This window comes from Lagenorhynchus albirostris, chromosome 4, assembly GCF_949774975.1.
Source record: "Lagenorhynchus albirostris chromosome 4, mLagAlb1.1, whole genome shotgun sequence".
In the NCBI taxonomy this organism is placed as follows: Eukaryota; Metazoa; Chordata; class Mammalia; order Artiodactyla; family Delphinidae; genus Lagenorhynchus; species Lagenorhynchus albirostris.
Window position 1 is genome coordinate 46,823,131 of NC_083098.1, and position 18,770 is coordinate 46,841,900.

An 18,770-nucleotide genomic window follows, 5' to 3' on the forward strand; every position below is an offset into this window, starting at 1 on the left:
AATGTTACACTGCGCCTTAATTGCGGTTCACAGTGTCCCCGCTAACTTGTGAGCTCGTCTAGAGCAGGCGCAGTGTCGTATGCATCCTGAATCCCCCGTGCTTGGCCCGCAGCTCGTATCTGAGGAGGGGGTAGAGCCGGGGAGGGCAGGCGATTTTTCCGGGGTGGCCGCGGGGCCTGCGACGAGGGGGCGGGGGGCGCTGCCGGGCGGGGATCAGGGAGCCGCTGGCGCTGGGGGGCCGCCGGGACTGACCGCGGGTCGCGCGGGCCGAATCGCGGCAGCCGCTGCGGGGCACATGACTGCGGGCTCAGCCTCCGCCCCGCCCGCTTCCCCGCGCAGTTGCCGGCTGTCGCCTCCCGGGGCTGCGGAGAGCCCGGCCGGCGAGCGTCCCCGCCCTGCGCGCTCCCTTTCCCTCGCGAGCTGCGCCACAAGGGCGTCGCGGCTGCCCCGGCCAGGGAAAGCGAAACCAAAGCGCGCCTTCCACTCCCCATCGGCCGGCCGGGGGCAGTGGGGCCGCGCTTGTCCGGCCGCGGAGCCGGGAGCCAGGCGCATCGGCCGGGCCGCAGGCGCCCGAGGGTCCCGGGTCTTCCGGCCGCTACTGCGGCGGCGCCTCCCTCCCTCCCTGTTTCCCGTCCAGTCGCCGGCCGCCGGGCCCGTGAGCGGTGCGCGGAATGGGCAGGTGCTGCTTCTACGCGGTGGGGACGCTGTCTCTGCTTCTGCTGGTGACCAGTGTCACGCTGCTGGTGGCCAGAGTCTTCCAGAAGGCCGTGGACCAGACGATCGAGAAGGTGAGGCGTGGCCGGCTGTGTGTGTGTGTGCGTGCGCGCGTGCGTGTGGGTTTGGGAGGATACTTCCAGCTCACCCTCCCTCTGCTAAACCTTGTGCAGGGAGGATCTGCACCCCGGCGAACCCTCTAGACTAGAGCCCTGCTCTCCTCCTTGTCTTCTTGGGGTGGGTTGGTAAGGGTTAAAGAAGGAGGAGAGGAATGAGGACGCTTCTGTTCCTTTTAGAATAATAAACGAGACTACGGATCTGGACTTTTAAAGAATTCACTTCTCTTCTCTTGTTTGCATCCCCGCCCACCCCGGGCCCTCCCTACGCCCCAATTTCTGTTGGGCCCAAACTCATTTCCCTCCCACTTCATGAAGAAACAAAACTAAATGAAAGACCCCACAGGTGTGTTGGCTGCTTGCTGTGGCCTTGGAAGTGATGTGGGGTGGGATGCGAAGCGGGTGTGTGGTCTATTGTGTCCTTGCCTTCCTGGGCTGAGCCCACGCTTGGTAGCCAGGCCAGGCCTTTGGGCTGGGTGACTTTCCAGTCCATCAGAGTCTGTGCTTACCGGCCGACTTAGATGTTTGATACCTTGTACCAGCAGTCTGTGTTGCTTTGTTTCACCGTGGATTCTTGCTCTTCTCAAACAGCCGTAAGCTTCAGGCAGAGATACATTTAGATCCTTAAAAGAATCTGAGCCCATCTCTTCCCCCTAGATGTGTATGCTGGAGAGCTGGTCATTTCAGATTTCTCCATCCTATGACTTCACCAGTAGTCATTTCTCCTGCCCTTTCACCCACACCCACCAACCTGTGTGGAAAGAGGAACCAGAGAGAGTTAATGGGATCGCTTTTTCCTTTAAAAAAAGATTATTGGAGCAGCCTTTCTTGTTAGCATCCGTAACTGCATGCCTAATTTCTTCCACTGGTTGACACTTGCCCTTGGCCAGATAATAAAAGCCCTGGGCCTCCTCCAAGATTGATCACTGCACTCCCCGTTAGCAAAATTGTTTCGTTCCAGGTGGCAAAAGACATATTCCTTTAATAGAGGCTTTTCTAAAGGCCATCAATTACTTGAAATCTGACGGTTAGAGGCAACTTAAAAAAAAAATGCCACGGCAAAGCATAGTTTAATTTTTTTAAAGTTCACATTGCCAGTGGGAGACAAGGCCCACTGTCTGAGCTGCTCAAAGGCCATTCATTGTTTTCTCTGAGCACCCATGTTCAAAGAAAAAACTAAACTGAATCTCTCCACGCTTGTCCACCTGCAAATCCATGGCAAGATTGTTTAAGGAGGTAACCTCTTGCTTGGGTGACTAGAGTTAAGCAATCCAATTGCAGCCAATTGAATTTTCTTGTGTGGGTTTGAAAGGCTGTTTCAGGAGAGCCCGGTAGGTTGAGTGATCTCCGCCGTGTCTCAGACATTATCAGCCTTCTGATGCTCTGTGGGTGTACATTCGTGGGCGGTGCGCAGGGAGGATGCCGGGCGGTGTGGGCTGTAAGGCAGCTTGGCTGGGGCTTGAGTTGGTGTTGATATTTGGTAATTGGCTTTTAAAGGTGGTTTTCTCCATGAGGAACGGACTCTGATCTGACTGATAAATTATAGTACAGAGGAAGTGAACTTTCAGAATTGCCTCACCCTGTTAAGGAATATCGCACAATGTGGTATGTGAAACTAAATGACAGGGCTAGTTTCTGTGGACAGGTGTGGGAATATTGTAAGGCAACCAGAGGTCACGCATTACCATCATTACCATTCTGCTTTCCCGGATCACCTGTAGGATGGTAGCAAGAGGTGGCGGGAAAGAGGAAGGTCTCTGCAGGTCAATTCGTGGGCATGAATCCTGGCTCCCCTGTGTACTAGCTAGGTTACCTTTGGCTGGTGCATAACCTTTCTTGATTTTAGGTTTTTCCATCTGTAAATGGGGATAATAACAACTCCCGTAGATAGAAGGACTATAAGAATTATTAGAGAAAATGAGTGTACTTTTCATGGGGTATAGTTAGTATGTATAGTTATTTGTAAATGATACCAGTTTTATTTTCGTTAGAAGGCACGTAAGCAAAGAAAAAATACATGAGATTTGAGGTCAGGCATCCTATGTTCAAATCGTAGCCCTGACATTTCCAAGCCTTCTGCCTCTGGGCAAGTTACTTCTCTGAGCCTCAATTTCATTCCTCGGAGAAGTGAGGATGTTAGCCATCTTGGGCACAGCGGTGCGTTTACCGTGAAGGTCACGAAGCTCACGCTTTGGGTCCCTCGCTTGCACAGGCCCTTCCAAAGCCTTCTACCTAATTCTGTATCCAAAATGTTCTTTTCTTAGGGAGGGCCCCCACACCCTGTACGAGCTTCACACAAACCCAGGATCTGCCTCTGTGTGTGCTATTGTGAGACCAAGTGAGGTAATCGGAGCACAGTAACAGGCACGGAATAGGTGATCAGTTATGGCTGCCATCATTCTTTCCATTAACGTTGTTATGGAAAATTCATTCATAACTTGACTTTAATATACTTGTAATATAATCCACTCTGATACTCCCAGTTCTTAATTTTTTCATTTGAAGACTGTGTCCTGTCTTGTCTACATCAAAAAGAGAAGAGAGAAAAAGGATGAAAATCAAATGAGTAGGTTGGGTTAATTGTGAGAAGCTTAGTAACATAATTCCCATTAGAAGAATTTGTCTCATGTGGTAATTATCTTTGATCCCACAGTAGCCAAGGGTGATTGAAGGGAGATTTTAATTTTGGCCATTGAATAGAGTGGAAGGAACCAAGACAGTTTGGTTCCATTCTTGGCTTGTTACATTATGCCTTGCATTGGGCAAGCCCTGTAATTGTTTCTCTCTACTTTTCTCAATTGCAGAAGAGGCAGAGTAATGCTTCCCTCCTTGGCCCACACCCACATCCTGGGGGATACTCTGAGCGTTAACCAGGCCTTCTCTGTCGAGCATTTTAACCTCCCTGAAGACAGCTTTGCAGAGACCTAGCGATCTCTTTTCCTCCCTAGAACCTGGAAGGGCAGGATTTTAATGTGACATTTCATCTGGTAATCCTGCTAATTGTTCTGACACCTAGTGTAGTGCCTGGTACATGGTAGGTAGCTAAAAAGCCTGCTGCCTCACTTTTGATCATTTTACTTGAAAGAACAGTGTCCTAAGAATCAGCAGAACTTGGTTAAAACTCCTTTTTCTGTCACTAACAAATACTTGGATTAAACTGGACAAGCCAAGTAGCAAAGTATTGAACCTCTCAAACCCTTAGGTTCCTCATCTTGAAAATGGGGGTAATAAGAATGCCTACCTTTGGGTTGGTGCAAGAATGAAATAAAAGGATTGATGGAAAGCATATAGCACAGTCCCTCCCAAGCACCTGACTTTGTTATTGTTATTTGTATAGGCAACATATTTGTACAGACAACAGTAAACATTTGTTATTGTTTCCAGCTATTCGTTTCTCATCTAGGAACTGAAGCTTATATAGTAAAGTTCCTTCTAGCTTCAGATTTCTGAGATTCTATGACACAGGCATACGACCTGGGCTTGAGAACAACTCTGCAGCTCAGGATATTAAATTTGCCTTTAGGCTTGTTGACGGTTTAAACATCTCCCAGAAATTAGGACACAGAGCTGGCCAAAGTCAGGGCTGGCTAATAAGAGATGGGCTGGCAAGGGAAGCAGTGAGAGGGCAAGAGACTGTTGACACTTTGCTTCCTATTCACAGACCAAGGAAGAACGATAGCCTTAGGTCTCAGCGATGAGACAAACGGGACAGATTCCCTTACCCTTTGCCAGAACCTGAGTCTCTGGGCAGGTACCAGCTGGCCTCCATCGGGAGCCAGAGCAACTTTGGAGTTGTTCTAGTGCCTCAAGAAATAAAATATAATCACTGATAATTTAACCAAGTATCATTGATTGGGGAATATGTGGGGTCTTTTTTAAAGTCAAATGAGTAAAACATCTTCATTGTTGTTTATGTAAAGACAATCAAGTATATGTAATTTTAAAGGGCTCCTTCTTGCCTGGCTACCTCATCTCCTTAGCTGTCTCTTTTCAGAGTTAAGAAGACATAGAATCTTAGATTAAGACAAAAACCTTAGGCATCACTTAATCTGTTATTTTCTAGTCAAGGAAACTGAGACTGTGTCAATTTTGAAATGGATGGTGGTGGGTATCGAATTACCTTTACACCTATGTGGCACTGGATACGTTGCCTGTGACAGTTCTGGCTCATTTACACCTGTTATCCCGGAGCAGTTACTAGCACCTTCTTTCCTTTCAAAAGATTCGTGGTGACAGAAAATTCTACCCTCACATATCACATCGTCCTCCACTTCTTGGCATTAAAGAGGGGCAATGCTCTCTGAGGAAACGAGGCACCCTCACGCGAGCTCAGGAAAGAGCTCGCCGTAGGGGCTTCCCTGGTGGCGCAGTGGTTGAGAGTACGCCAGCCGATGCAGGGGACGCGGGTTCGTGCCCTGGTCCGGGAGGATCCCACGTGCCGCGGAGCGGCTGGGCCCGTGAGCCATGGCCACTGAGCCTGCGCGTCCGGAGCCTGTGCTCCGCAACGGGAGAGGCCACAACAGTGAGAGGCCCGCGTACCGCAAAAAAAAAAAAAAAAAAAAAAAAAAGAGCTAGCCGGCTTTTTATAAAGCCGGAAGAGGAAGCTCATAGAAATCGAAGGGTAAGAACCACAGCACAGTCAGGCCTCCTGCCAATCCAGTAGAAACTGGGAAGTCAGCAGGACCAGGCACACTCTGTGTCTCCCACGCGTTCCTCTGCTTTTCCCACCAACCAGCTTCCTCTGTTTCCTCTGGCCCAGGCTGTTTCCTCATCTGGACCTTCCCCAGCCCTGACCCTATATGACTCTTCAGCTGCTGAGCCTCCCATGAACATGCTTCATCTCTCAGTTCCTTCATTCCAGATTCGTGATAGAGTCATGTGATTGGCTCAGCACAAGCAGAAACCATAGATCTGTAAACAGAGGCCGTATCCTTGCCAGATTCTTGAACTCATAAGCAAAATTATCCGACTCCTCCCTGGCTTTTAGAAACATGATCTGGTGACATCAAAATCATATTATGTTTCTTTCAGCTGTTACTAATTCATGGTGACCGTGCGTGCATTCATTACTCATGGTTAAGACAATGGAGGAAACCAGTAGTTCTCAGTGTTGTCCCTAGACTCTAGGGAACCACATCAGAATCACCTATGGAAATTTAAAAAATAGAGACCCCACCAGTCCTGCTGAATCAGAGTCCTTAGGAACAGCACCCAGGTCAAAGAGCTAACCATGAAGTCTGTGACTGGTTTGGATGGTGATTATGTTAACCCATGTCTTCACTCCTTGAGATGACAATTCTTTTTTTTTTTTTTAACTTTGTATTTTATTCTTTATTTTTGTTTATTTTTCTGGTAAAAAAAATACATGCCATTGTAAAAAGTCAGACAATAAAAATTGATAAAAGAAAGATTACCACTGTTACATATATTGTTGATTAATCCACATGTTTTCATTGTGCATATATAGTAATACATATACTTTACAGAAATGGGGTGCTTCTGTTTATTTTTAATTTATTTTTAATTTGCTGTATTTATTTTTAATTTCAACTGGTATGAATAACATATAAAAGAGTTGATAATTCTAGTTGAGGGCCATTACTCTTAGTAATTACTATTATTCTGCACGTTTACATTAAAGGACATATCTTTAGGGAGGGAGGGGAAGGTTCTAGATTGTGAGAATCGTTTTTGTTTTCTTGTTGAATAAAGCACAAGATTTCATTGTCGGGCAGCAGTGAAGGGGCCATCTGTTCTGCCAGACACTTGCTTGTTTCCCAGGGAGGAATCAGCAGGTGGGATTATAAGATCATTAATGAAAACACAGGATGTTGGCCAAGTGACTGGGCATTAATGGCCTATGTCATCAAGATATATACTCTATATACATGATACATTACATGAAGCGACTGTTTTTTTTTTATCAAAGCTGGGAACTAGTCAAAAGCAACCGAGGAAAATAAAGGCTCCTTTCAGTGTTTGCTCTCTATATTCAAAAGCACTTTTAGGTATATTCTTTGGCAGTCATCTGTTTATTTAGCAAATATCAATATTTAATGAGTGTGAACCATTTGTGAGGCGGTGTGCTAAGAGCTATGGATACAATAGCAAATGAGACACAGTCCTTACTCTTATGGAATTTATGATCTAATTCAGAGTTTTGGGGCTCAGACCCTTTTATTCTCTTAACAATTATTGAAGACCCCAAAGAACCTATATTTCTGTGGGTTATATCTATTATTTACAATATTAGAAATTAAAACGGATACATTTTTAAAACACAAGAATACACAAACACATATTCCGTTAGCTGTCAGAGCGTTGACATCATTACAAGCTGTGTGACCTCTAGAAAGCTCCTCTGTATGCTCCTGAAAGAATGAAGAGTGAAAAAGGAAGATTATGTCTTAGTATTATTAAGGAAATAGTTTTGACCTTGGGGAACCCCCGAGAGGGTCTTGGGGACCCCCAGAGGTCCTCAGACCACCCTTCGAGAACTACTGATCTGGTTTTCATTTAATTAATTTTGTTGATTTTTAGAATAATTTAAAAAATAACATAATGTCTCTGCTTTACTTCTGTAAGGCCAGTTTGGAAGCTATATTATTAATGTTTTCAAACCACCAGGATTTTGTTTAGTTTGTTATTGGGTTGGCCAAAATGTTCATTTGGTTAGTGAATGGTCAATAAAGTTCTTGGTGAAAATGAAAAATGTGTCTTTTATGTTTACTTAAAACCGAACTCACTTTTTGGCCAATTCAATATATGTTCATATGTCCTTTTAGTTTCATTAGTCCAGTGTGAAGGATAGTAGTTTGGGCCATTGGTGATGCAGGTTCAGCAAATCTCCTGTCTTTTCCTGCATGTGAAACAAACTAGACTAGAACATAAGCAGCTCCATAATTGAATTCCTTGATAATTCCCCTCTAGCTTCAGCCCTGCCAGGGATTTTCTATTCGTATGACACAATTTAGTATTTAAAGCTAGCCTGAAAGCTCTCTTTGAAGGTAGGGGTCCTGCCTTATGTAGCTTTGTATCCTCTTCCCAACCTGCTGAATGAATGTCATACAAAATAGATGGTCAGGGCTTCCCTGGTGGCTCAGTGGTTGAGAGTCCGCCTGCCGATGCAGGGGACACAGGTTCGTGCCCTGGTCCGGGAGGATCCCACATGCCGCGGAGCGGCTGGGCCCGTGAGCCATGGCCACTGAGCCTGCGCGTCCGGAGCCTGTGCTCCACAACGGGAGAGGCCACAGCAGTGAGAGGCCCGCATACTGCAAAAAAAAAAAAAAAAAAAAAAGATGGTCATTAAACATTGTGTGGATGAATGGAAGAACGAAAACTTAACCTCTTCAGGATGATTTTGTTTGTATATTGTTATTTAGCTTCACATTTTTGTTCCGCTCTGTAGGCCAGTGGTCACGTTTGCCTCACTAATAGTTTATACCTTTAAAATCTGGAAAATTCACCAAATAATCCAGCTTTCCAGCTTCTCCGGAAACGTGTGGCTGTTTTGCAGTGCTGACCCCATCACAGTCCTCTGTGGCAGCAGCCTGGGCAGAATAGAGGCTGCTAACCTCCCTCCCTGTTCCCACCACGGTCACACCCCTGTTGTCCCCTGACTGCAAGGCTCAGTGAAAATGCCCTTTGTCATGGTGCTTGCTCTGCTGTCTTTCATAGAGTAGAGAAATATCTGTTTGTGTTTGATGCTCTTTACCAAAAGAAGGAAAATGAAAGCCTGTGTTTAACAAAATGTGTTTAACAAAAATGGGAGAGGGCATATTTCTGTGTAGAAGTGAATATTATTGCTGGGATTTGGCCTGCAAATATGTACAAACCTGTACCTGCTTCACTCATTGACCTTTCCCACGGGGCTCCTTTGGCATCTGAGTTTTATACTCTTTCTAGAGAAAGCAAGGCAGAATGCCATTGTTATGGGAATGTAATCATTACTCTTGCAAGTCCCATTTTAAGGATATTACTTTTAATACTATATTTCTGATAGTCCACAGTAATGGAGGGAAGAGGAGACGTAGAACATTACTTATTTCATCTTTGAGAGATATAATCACAACCAAACAGATTGTAAAAGAATGACTGGCTCCACAGGTTATACACAGAACCCAGCATGATTGTCACGGCCACACTTCTTATTTATTCACATCTTAAAACACTTTCTCTCATCCACTCCTTCAGCCTCTTCCCCCCAACACCCCGCTGACTGGAATCCACATATATTTCCCCAGTTTTCACCTGGTCCTTTTGATTAAGTTTCTGTCTGGTGGCTGCTTTTTCTTTAGGCTGGCAGTTCTCAACCTTGGTTTCACATTTGTAATTACCTGGAAGCGTTTAAAAAGTCCTCTAGTGTGTATTTTGTAGCAGGAGCTTTTTCAGGATAACTCTTCCATCTTCTTGTCTTGTATGTAATTTTTTTTTAAGGGTCAAGTTTTTTTTTTATATATATAAATTATTTATTTGTTTATTTTGGGCTGCATTAGGTCTTTGTTGCTGCACGCGGCCTTTCCCTAGTTGTGGCGAGCGGGGGCTTCTCTTCATTGCGGTGGCTTCTCTTGTTGTGGAGCATGGGATCTAGGCGCGTGGGCTTCAGTAATTGTGGCTCATGGGCTCAGTAGTTGTGGCTCGTGGGCTCTAGAGTGCAGGCTCAGTAGTTGTGGCACACGGGCTTAGTTACTCTCCAGCATGTGAGATCTTCCCGGACCAGGGCTTGAACCCGTGTCCCCTGCATCGGCAGACGGATTCTTAACCACTGAGCCACCAGGGAAGCCCCCCTTGTATGTCATTTTATAGACAGAGTAGCAGCTTACACATAGACTAACATTTGAACCTCAACTGTCAGATCTCATTAGCCGAAATCGTTGGAGTTGCAATTAAAGCAAAATGAGTTCAACAACAGTGACATTAAAAGAAAAAAAAGCCAAGGCATTTGTTCTTGAGTTAAAGTAAGGTCAGAGAATAAGGGTAGAATGTTAATGGCAGCGTATTTCTTTTCCCTCAACAGAGAATTTAAAAAGGTAAATAGTGCAAATTACATACATTAATTACTTACATTAATTAATTAATAAGAGTCTGCATTGGGTTTGCTTAATTTCAGGGAGAAATTTTTTAAATAATGCACACCAACTGGTGTTTTGATATATGGTGAGTTTTATTGATCTGGAATCCAATGAGAATCATCCACATGTTATTAGATCAGGTTCTCAAAGTTGGTCTGCATCATCTCTGGGTGAATTTAGACGGTGTAGATGGCAACATGGATGCTGAGTTTGTGTTTAATTATTAAGTAGCACTTTGTTGAACTAAAAGAACAACCAGCAGTGCTCTTGAAGCCTGAAAGTTTCCTTTAAAGTATTACTCACTCCCATCAAGCCTAATGCAATTCCCTGAGTGCTTATTTTTATCATCTGGACGTGGCTTATACCAGCATAGCTGGTTCAGCAGCCATCCTTGTGCTGCCTTCCAGAAAGAGCTCTGTCAGGCTGGCTTGGTTGTGTTGTATCTTGTGGCTGTACCAACTCATGTCAGCTCTCAGCAGAAGCAGCTAATCCAGCCCATACCTGGGGGAAGGTGGGCAGTTGAGTGTTGCTGGTGCTCAAAGGACCTGTCAGGGGATGACAGAGGATGGCAGGTGATGGGCTGCGTCAGGTCAAGCGCCTCAGACTTTATCCTGTGAGCAGTAGGGAGAGTGTCTGTCCTGATAGAACTCTCTGGAAGCTGATGTGGATAATAGCTTTGAAAGGGCCAGGGCTGGACAGAAGGAGACCAGTTAGGAGACTACCTGTTACCTAATTACCTATTAGGAGACTAGCTAATACTGAACAGTATTGTCTCAGTCCCCACCGGTGATGAAATAGGCACAGGAATAGAAGTGGAGAAGAGGAGGAGGAGGTAAACTCAACAGGACTGAGTGATTACGGGAGACGATCATGAGTCCCTTGTTTGGTCACGTTGATGTTGAGCAGCCTGTGAGGTATCCAGATGGGGATTTTAGGATGAATCCATACAGTTGAAATGATCCAAATAATTTCAGGCATAAGCCCCTCTTTGGGCCCTGCACTGTTACATACAGGTCAATTTTGTGTCCTTAGCTAAATGTCTTCTTGAAACAGGGCCTATGCTTGTTGGGCATAGAGAAAGCTCTCATTATATACATATTGGCTAATTAACTGAAAGGTAAGCTTTTCAGTCCAAATGATTAACTTGGCTGTTGACAGGACAGATTGACCATGTAACTTGATCATCTTTCCAATACCTCTTTTGATGGTAGTGCCACCATATTATGCCTGGAACAATTCATCATGTTCTGCAGTATCCAAAGTCACATTGTAAAACTGATTTGGGACCTTGCACTGATTGTTAATTTAGCATAAGTGGAAAACTCTGCTGGTTACAGGGTTGGCTAGTGGCCCAGGAAGGTCTCGGAGCCCAAGTGATGGTTTCTCTACAGTTTCACGGTCTTTCTGGGGGAGGTTGCCAGATAAAATGCAGGATGTCTAGTTAAACTTGAATTTCGGATAAACTACAAATAATATTTTAGTGAGTATGTCTGTGCAATATTTTGATTCATTTCAATTTATCAGTTGTTAGCATCCTCCCATATAGACGTCATCTCTCTCTCATACACTTTTTCTTGAATTATTTTAATGCAAGTTGCGGATATTACAGCACTTTGCCCCTGAATCCTTCAGCATTGCATCCTAAGAATTAAAGCATTTTTGACATGGCCTGTGCAATATTTGGGACATCCTTGGGCATCCTTTGTTTTTATTCACTAAATCTGGCAGCTCTACCCTGAGGGTGCGATGGTGAGGACGCTGCTAGAGTGGCCAAGCATGGGCTTTGCAAACCCACAGACCTAGACTTGGTGGGATTTCACTTGACTTACTGGCTCTGTGAGTTTGGGAAAGCCGGTGCCAACATTTCCTTATCTGCAAAATGGGAATTCTTACCTTGCAGGGCCAGCGTAAGGCTTGGAGATCTTGTCCATAAAGCCCTAGCACAGCACCTGATTCCTGGAGACTTCCAGTAAGCAGCATTTTAGCAATGATAATCGTCCTTCTCTGAGCTGAATGTCAGGGAAGGAGATAAAAATAAAGAAGCAACTGTTTTAGAAATGTTGGCAGCTGCATTTATAAACTCCCCTCTGTTCTCTCATTCCCCTTCCCTACTTAATGTGTACACACACACACACACACACACACACACACACACATGCACACGCACCACCCCACACCATCCACTCTGGGATTTACAGTGGGTTCCGTGACAGCCGTTTAGCAGGGGAAGAAAAGAGACATGTTAAAGGTACAGGAAAAACCAACACTCTTGAGAGCACGATTTGAATGGAATCCAAGGTGGTCTGAGACTTGTTTGAGTGTTGACTCAGCTAAGAGTAACCAGGGAGAGGCCAGTGATGGGGGTGGAGGAGAATCCTGGGTTGTCACAACACCTGCTGTCACTGTGGCTCTAGCAAGCTGTCAGGGATTGTTCCTGTTAGTAGGTTTTCATTTGCTTTGTTTAGCGAAGGACTCCAGTCTACCAAATGTTTATTTCCATCCCGGAACTTCGTCATCCACTTGAAACATGGAGGAACAAGTTCACATCAGACTGTCATGAGGACAGCTAGTCTTACCCTCCCTTCTGGGAAAGATTTGGCCTTTCTTCTTTCTGGGAACTCTTCCCCTTGTCTTTGGACTTTTTTGGCTAAGCTGGATACAAACCAGGCAAGATAAACTTGGGCAGTTAACCGTCTGTTCACTCACACTGACTGGCTCTTTTGGGGGTCATAATTCTGAGATGATTTTCTTCGCTCTAATAAATAAACGAGGTTGCAAATCCTTTTTTTTAAATTGAAGTATAGTTGATTTACAATATTGTGTTAGATTCAGGTGTACAGCAAATTGATTCAGTATTATATATATATACACACACACATATATATATCTATATTCTTTTTTCAGGTCTTTTCCATTATAGTTTATTACAAAATATTGACAATAGTTCCCTGTGCCATACAGTAAATCCTTGTTGTTCATCTATTTTATATATAGTAGTGTGCATCTACTAATCCCATACTTCCAGTTTATCCCTTCCCACTCCGCCTTCCCCTTTGGTAACCATAAATTTGTTTCTATGTTTGTGAGTCTGTTTCTGTTTTGTAAATAAGTTCATTTGTACTACTTTTTAGATTCCACTAAATATTATATATTTAGAAATTATAGATTCCACTAAATATTATATGATTTAGAAATCATATAATATTTAACTTTCTCGGACTTATTTCACTTAGTGTAATAATCTCAATCTCTAGGTCCTTGCACGTTGCCGCAGCAAGCCCTTTCTCACTGTGAAGTTCTTCACACACTGTGACGCTTGTCAGGAAAAGCTGGCGAGGAACACAGAGTGTTACATCAACCGTCCTGACAATAACAGGAAAAGAAATACTCTACAGCCCAGTGTGGCGGGTGGAGGCCCTTGGCGCTTGTGAGGGAGAACTGACCACAGCTGAGGAGGCATCGGCCTTACCTCTGTTTTGCAAGGACAGAGGAAAAGCTAGATGATGCTGGTTCTCTGTATCTGTTCCTTCTGCCTTGCCTTGGGGTCTGTTAATACATTTTGTAGAATCTGAGTTTCTTTCTTAGATTTTCACTTACAAAAAAAAAATGATAAGGGAACAGTTATTTTTTCTGCTTACAGAATTAGTTTACTTCTGTTGTAAAAAAAAGTCCAAACAACGCAGAGAAACATCACAGAGAGAATGCGAGACCCTTCATAATCCTGTTGCATAGAGATAAAGGCTATTAGACGTTTAGTGTGGAGGCTTAGTGATTTTGAGGGTAACCTAAAGATTGAAATTGTAAAATTATCTATATATCACCCCCCTGGTTTCATGTTTGCATTTTATCTGATAGTCTTGTCCACACTTATGCGTATTTTACATTGTCTGCTTTTACCATTTAACATAGATTATGAACATGTTCCTTAGGTCTTTGTAGTTTTTATCACTCTAATTGCTTTCTACTCCAGCCTGTGAATTATCATAATTCACTAAGTCATTCTTGTCCTGTTCAACATTTTGGTTATTTCCGATTTTATACTAATTCCTTGCTGTTTCAACCTAAACTGAATTTTATGTAGGGCTGGAAGAGAGAATCATGACTAAAGACTTTCCCCCCCCCCCTTTCATTGTTTAACATTTGTTGGGTTGTCTATATTTGAGCAGACTCCTGGAAGCGACATGATTCCTTTTTTTCTTTAGACTAAGTCCTGAAACCCTCTCATCCCCAACCTGAAGATGGTAATAGTCAAGATCGCAGTCACCATTTACTGAGTGTTTTGAGCATGGCCTGCGATATGCGCTCTGCTGAATCTTCATTTCATCCTTACAACAATCTTAGCCAAACCCTCCTTCCCACGTATGCCAGTGTAACCTTCTGAAACACCTCTTGCCTGTGTCAATGCAAAATAGGCAACGTGGCACAATAGTTAGGAGTGTCAAATAAAAAACAAATCTGATTGTAAAGGGGAAAAGACTTTGCAGTAGGGGCAAGGGGACTTGCATTAGGGAGAACCGCTGTGTGGTCTGCTGGGCCTCAAGGCTTAGCCAAAAGGGTTTTCCTTTTACAGGGAGGAGTTCATGGGGCTGGGAAGGAGGGAAACCTAACCAAAGTTTGGGTAACAAACATTTCCCCCCCCAGCTTTATTGAGGTATGATTGACAAATAAAAATTGTATATATTTCAGGTGTACAATGGGATGCTTGATAGGCACCGTGAAATGATTACTGCAATCAAGCTAATTAATATATCCATAACCTCATGGAGTTAATTCTGTGTGTGTGTGGTGAGAACACTTGAGATCTACTGTCTTAGCAACTTTCAAGTGTACAATACAGTGTTATTAACTATGGTCACCGTGCTGTACCGGCATTTCACTCCCATTGATCAGTGGGGTCAAGCTGTTCAGCTAATCATGATGAGGCAAAAAATGGGAATCTGGAGGGTCAGTGCCTAGCCTTGTCTTAGGTAAAGAGAGACATCTGTGAATCTAATTCACGTGGGGAAGGGTGTTTCTTTGCAGTCACCCATTTCCCGGAACACGGAAGCAGAGATTCCCGAACCATTACTGTTTTCCAGGGGCATGAGGCTCCGGTCAAATTCAGCCCTGCCAGGAGCACAGGTTTGCAGTGAGTCCTGGGGTGGGAGGCTGGCTGCACCCTCTGCTAGCAAACCTCAGGCACTCACCTAACCTCTTTGAGCTGTGGTCTCCTGAGGTGTAAAATGGGGACGATGATTTCCCTCTTGTAGACTATTAAGGGGATGAGATGAGATAAAGTGGCAACATAATGCCTGACTCTTGATAGTATTCTGCAGCTCAGAAACCTTCTATTCCCCCTCCTTATATATCATATAAAATCTAGACTCCTGGGACCCCAACCTACCTCTCTAAATCAATCTCCCTGCTCCCTAGAAAACCCACACCCAGTCACATCTAATACCGTCCCTCCTCTGTATCTTTTACTGTCTCATTCTCCACATCCACTCTTTCTGATTAAGCAGAGGGCTCCAGGAGAGATGGACATGGAACAGGCAGGGAGGAAGAGCTCGCTCTGTCCAGCCACACAGGATAGTCGAATCAACCCCAGCTATCCGTAAGGAGCCCACCCCCATGACCTCCTCCGCTTGCCCAGTTTTTATTCATTCTTCCTCGCTCACTTTAAGCACTTCCTGTCTCCATCTCAGTTCGTAGAATCCATTGTCTGGTCACCACGGAGACCATTGCCTGGTATACTCATTGACCATTTATTACGGGCTGCTTTCCATTGTTGATTATTTTGCATGTGTGAATCACCATCCCCCAGAGAGAGGGTAAACTCCTGGAACACAGAAACCACGTGTGTGTTGCTGGGTATCTCCTCCCTGCAATGCCTGGCACAGACAGTGTTTGGCTGATTTGCATGTATAGTTCTACACTTTGCAAGAAAACCGTGGGTATAGCACTGCTTTAAATAGTTGTTAGGAAAAGGGATCACAGAGACACACAGATTTTGCTTTCCACCCACAAAAGGAACTGGCTGCACTTAGCTCTTTAGCGTGCTGGATTACCGATAAGACACACAAACTAATAGGTGCTAGATCTATGTGTTTCTGATTCTAGTGAATCTGTATCTGAATTGCTTTCTCTGTATCTGAATGTGGCTGAAATGGCTAGGGCACACCCACTTCCTCTGGGTACCCTTTAAAGGCTCCTTGGACTTGTAGCTGTCGAGCTGCTGTTATAGGGCCTTGACTGTGGCTTTGTCTTTGACTGATCATGCCTTTCTTCTGTTCTTCTCTGGTTGGCTCACATCAATTTCTTCTCTCCCAGCATCTTATAAGCAAAGTTGACGGAAAATAGAGTTTTCTAGTACTATATTTAGTTGATTGAACCAATATTTCTCCAAAACCTGCATTGTCCTTGAGGAGTGGGGAGGAGTAAAGAAAAAAAAAGACAAAAACCCTACTCTTTTTTTGTAGGTCAGCACCTTCTGTTTTGAGTAGCCAACTGTTAACCTAGTATGTTCCAATATAGTAGCTGCACTTTCCTTCTCATTTTTGGTTGCTAATATCACTGCTTCATGCCGATTCCAGTTAACCTCAATTTTTAGAAGATGTTTTCTGTCCTGAGCACTTTTTTTCCTAAGAAATTCCTATGTAATGTGTTATAGGGTTCAAAGGAAGGGATGATCCATCCAGTTAAGGGGAGGGTACTCAAGGAATTTGTGGAGGAGGAGAAATTATTGCCCTGCCTTTTTCTGGAAATTTCTGGATAAGAAAAAGAGGTTCTTTTTTTTTTTAATGTATGTATGTATGTATGTATGTATTTATTATTTGGTTGCACTGGGTCTTAGTTGCGGCAGGTGGGGTCCTTAGTTGTGGCATGCGAACTCTTAACTGCAGCATGCGTGTGGGATCTAGTTCCCTGACCAGGGATTGAACCCAGGCCCCCTGCATTGGGAGCATGGAGTCTTAACCACTGTGCCACCAGGGAAGTCCCCAAAAAGAGACTCATTTTAATGAAATCAGATGACTTTGAAGGTATCTGTGGGCCTTCAAAATCCTCTAGAAGACAAATAATTATTATTTATGTGTTACACTTCTCATAGTTAACATACTAGTTTTAGGTAGGTTATATTCATGTTACTGAGCTGTTTCTAGTGTGTGTATACCTTATACCAGAGAAACTCTACCATATAACTTGTATAACTAAAATGTGTAGTAGGTTTATACCCATTTTATTAAAATGTTGCATGCTGAGGTGGGGTGGGAGAGTGGAGGAAAGGGGCGCTGGGTTCCAGACCCAGTTCTGACATGAAGCAGCTGTACAACCTTGACCACAGGCCCTTCCTTACCCTGCCAGGGCCTCTGGGTTCCATCTGGTAAACCTCTCCAGGTATGCTGCCCTCTCTCTCTGGGCCTGACTCTCTCCCTTGTTCCTCCCCAGATAGCTAAGACCCCTGTTTAGAAGATAAGATAAAAGACCACGAAACTCTTAAAAAAAAAACTGCCTAAAATGATCGGTTAGGCTGCTCTATGGCCAGGGCAGGGAGAGAGTAATGTGTGCAGGGGCAGGCGGGGAGGGCTTCACAAAGGAGAGAGTCTGAGCTGGACCCGGAGTTTGGAGGAAAGGGGTTTCATGGTTTGTCTTTAAATTTTTCTATCTCAACAATCTGATCTCAACTCAGTAAATCAGTACTGACAGTAAAGGCCAAGAATATTTCAGTAATGTGTTGTTTGGCTAGAAATCTGATGATTAGATGTTCCGAACTGATGCCAAACCACAAAGAGTCCCCAGTTCTATGACACGGCTGACTCATGGATGTGAACTGACTTCTAGCCCTCCAGATGACTGTTTTTGCTTTGACAAGCTTAGGTTTTCTGCATCCATTTATTCCGGTTCCACTTTGTTTTTCCCTGCAGAGATTCTTGGGATATTTTCCATTGAATAATAGAGTTATATCATCAAGTTCCCTTGCAACATTGCTTCTATTAAATTGGAGGCCTGAACTACTAAAAATTGGCATCCTGTTGTGTTCTGTGTCACAGGATGTTTTAGCATGTGATTTCTGTGATGTTTTGAAGCCGTCCCTCTGTTGATTGTCATTCAAATCCTCACCGCTAGAGGAGTGACGGGTGATATCAGGGGATGCTTCTCTTGCAATCTAGTTACTGTTTTACTAGTGGCCCTACATTGTCTTTATCAGCAGATCCCATTTTCCTCTTTTAAAAATTTTTCTCAGTGTTAATTTTCTTTATTCATTATAAAAATTTGGAAAATACAGAATCTCATCCAGGAGAAAATAACAATGACCCAAATTCCAACATGCAGAGTTAGTCACTGTTTGAATTCTGCTTTATTTATTCTGTCTATGCTTTTATCCTTCTCGAGTACTTCAGTAATCTTAACTTTAAAAATGCAGTTTTTCTTTATTAACAAGTTAACTACTAGATATTAGCTTTCTGTCTATTAACTTTGGGTGCTGTATTAATCAGGCTTCTCTTGCAATGCTGGATAACAAACAACCCCCAAATCTCAGTGGCTTATAATAGTAACATATACTCCATACTCCTTACGGCCAGGTTGGCTGCAATTTGAGCGTAGCTGGGTCAGCCGACTTAGGCTGGACTCCTGGCTTCATGTCTGGTCTACACGTTACCATTTTCGGGCCTTGGCTGAAGGATCACCAACTACCCGGGCAACAGAGGGTGGCTGGTGGAAACTTGCCATGCCTCTTAAGGCCTCAGCTCGAAGTTGGCGCTTTGCCATTCCACTCGCATTCCGTTAATCAAATCAAGTCACTGGCCACACCTGAAGTCTGTAGGGTGGGAAGGATTCTCCATCCATAGAGGGGCCGTGGTGTATTAGTTTGCGAGAGCTGCCATAACGA

General features: G+C 44.1%; 1 protein-coding gene across 2 annotated transcripts in view; it reads left to right on the forward strand.

Moving 5' to 3' along the window:
• Window positions 1–345: 345 nt before the first annotated feature.
• The window catches only part of SCARB2 (scavenger receptor class B member 2), a 68,378-nt gene continuing 49,953 nt past the window's right edge, over window positions 346–18,770 (forward strand). The window contains exon 1 of one of the 2 annotated variants that reach the window (XM_060147989.1): window positions 346–788. In XM_060147989.1, coding sequence (XP_060003972.1) covers window positions 672–788 — 117 coding nt within the window. In that variant the 5' untranslated portion in view covers window positions 346–671. The remainder of the gene's footprint in view (window positions 789–18,770) is intronic. The other variant, XM_060147988.1, reaches the window with a different exon arrangement.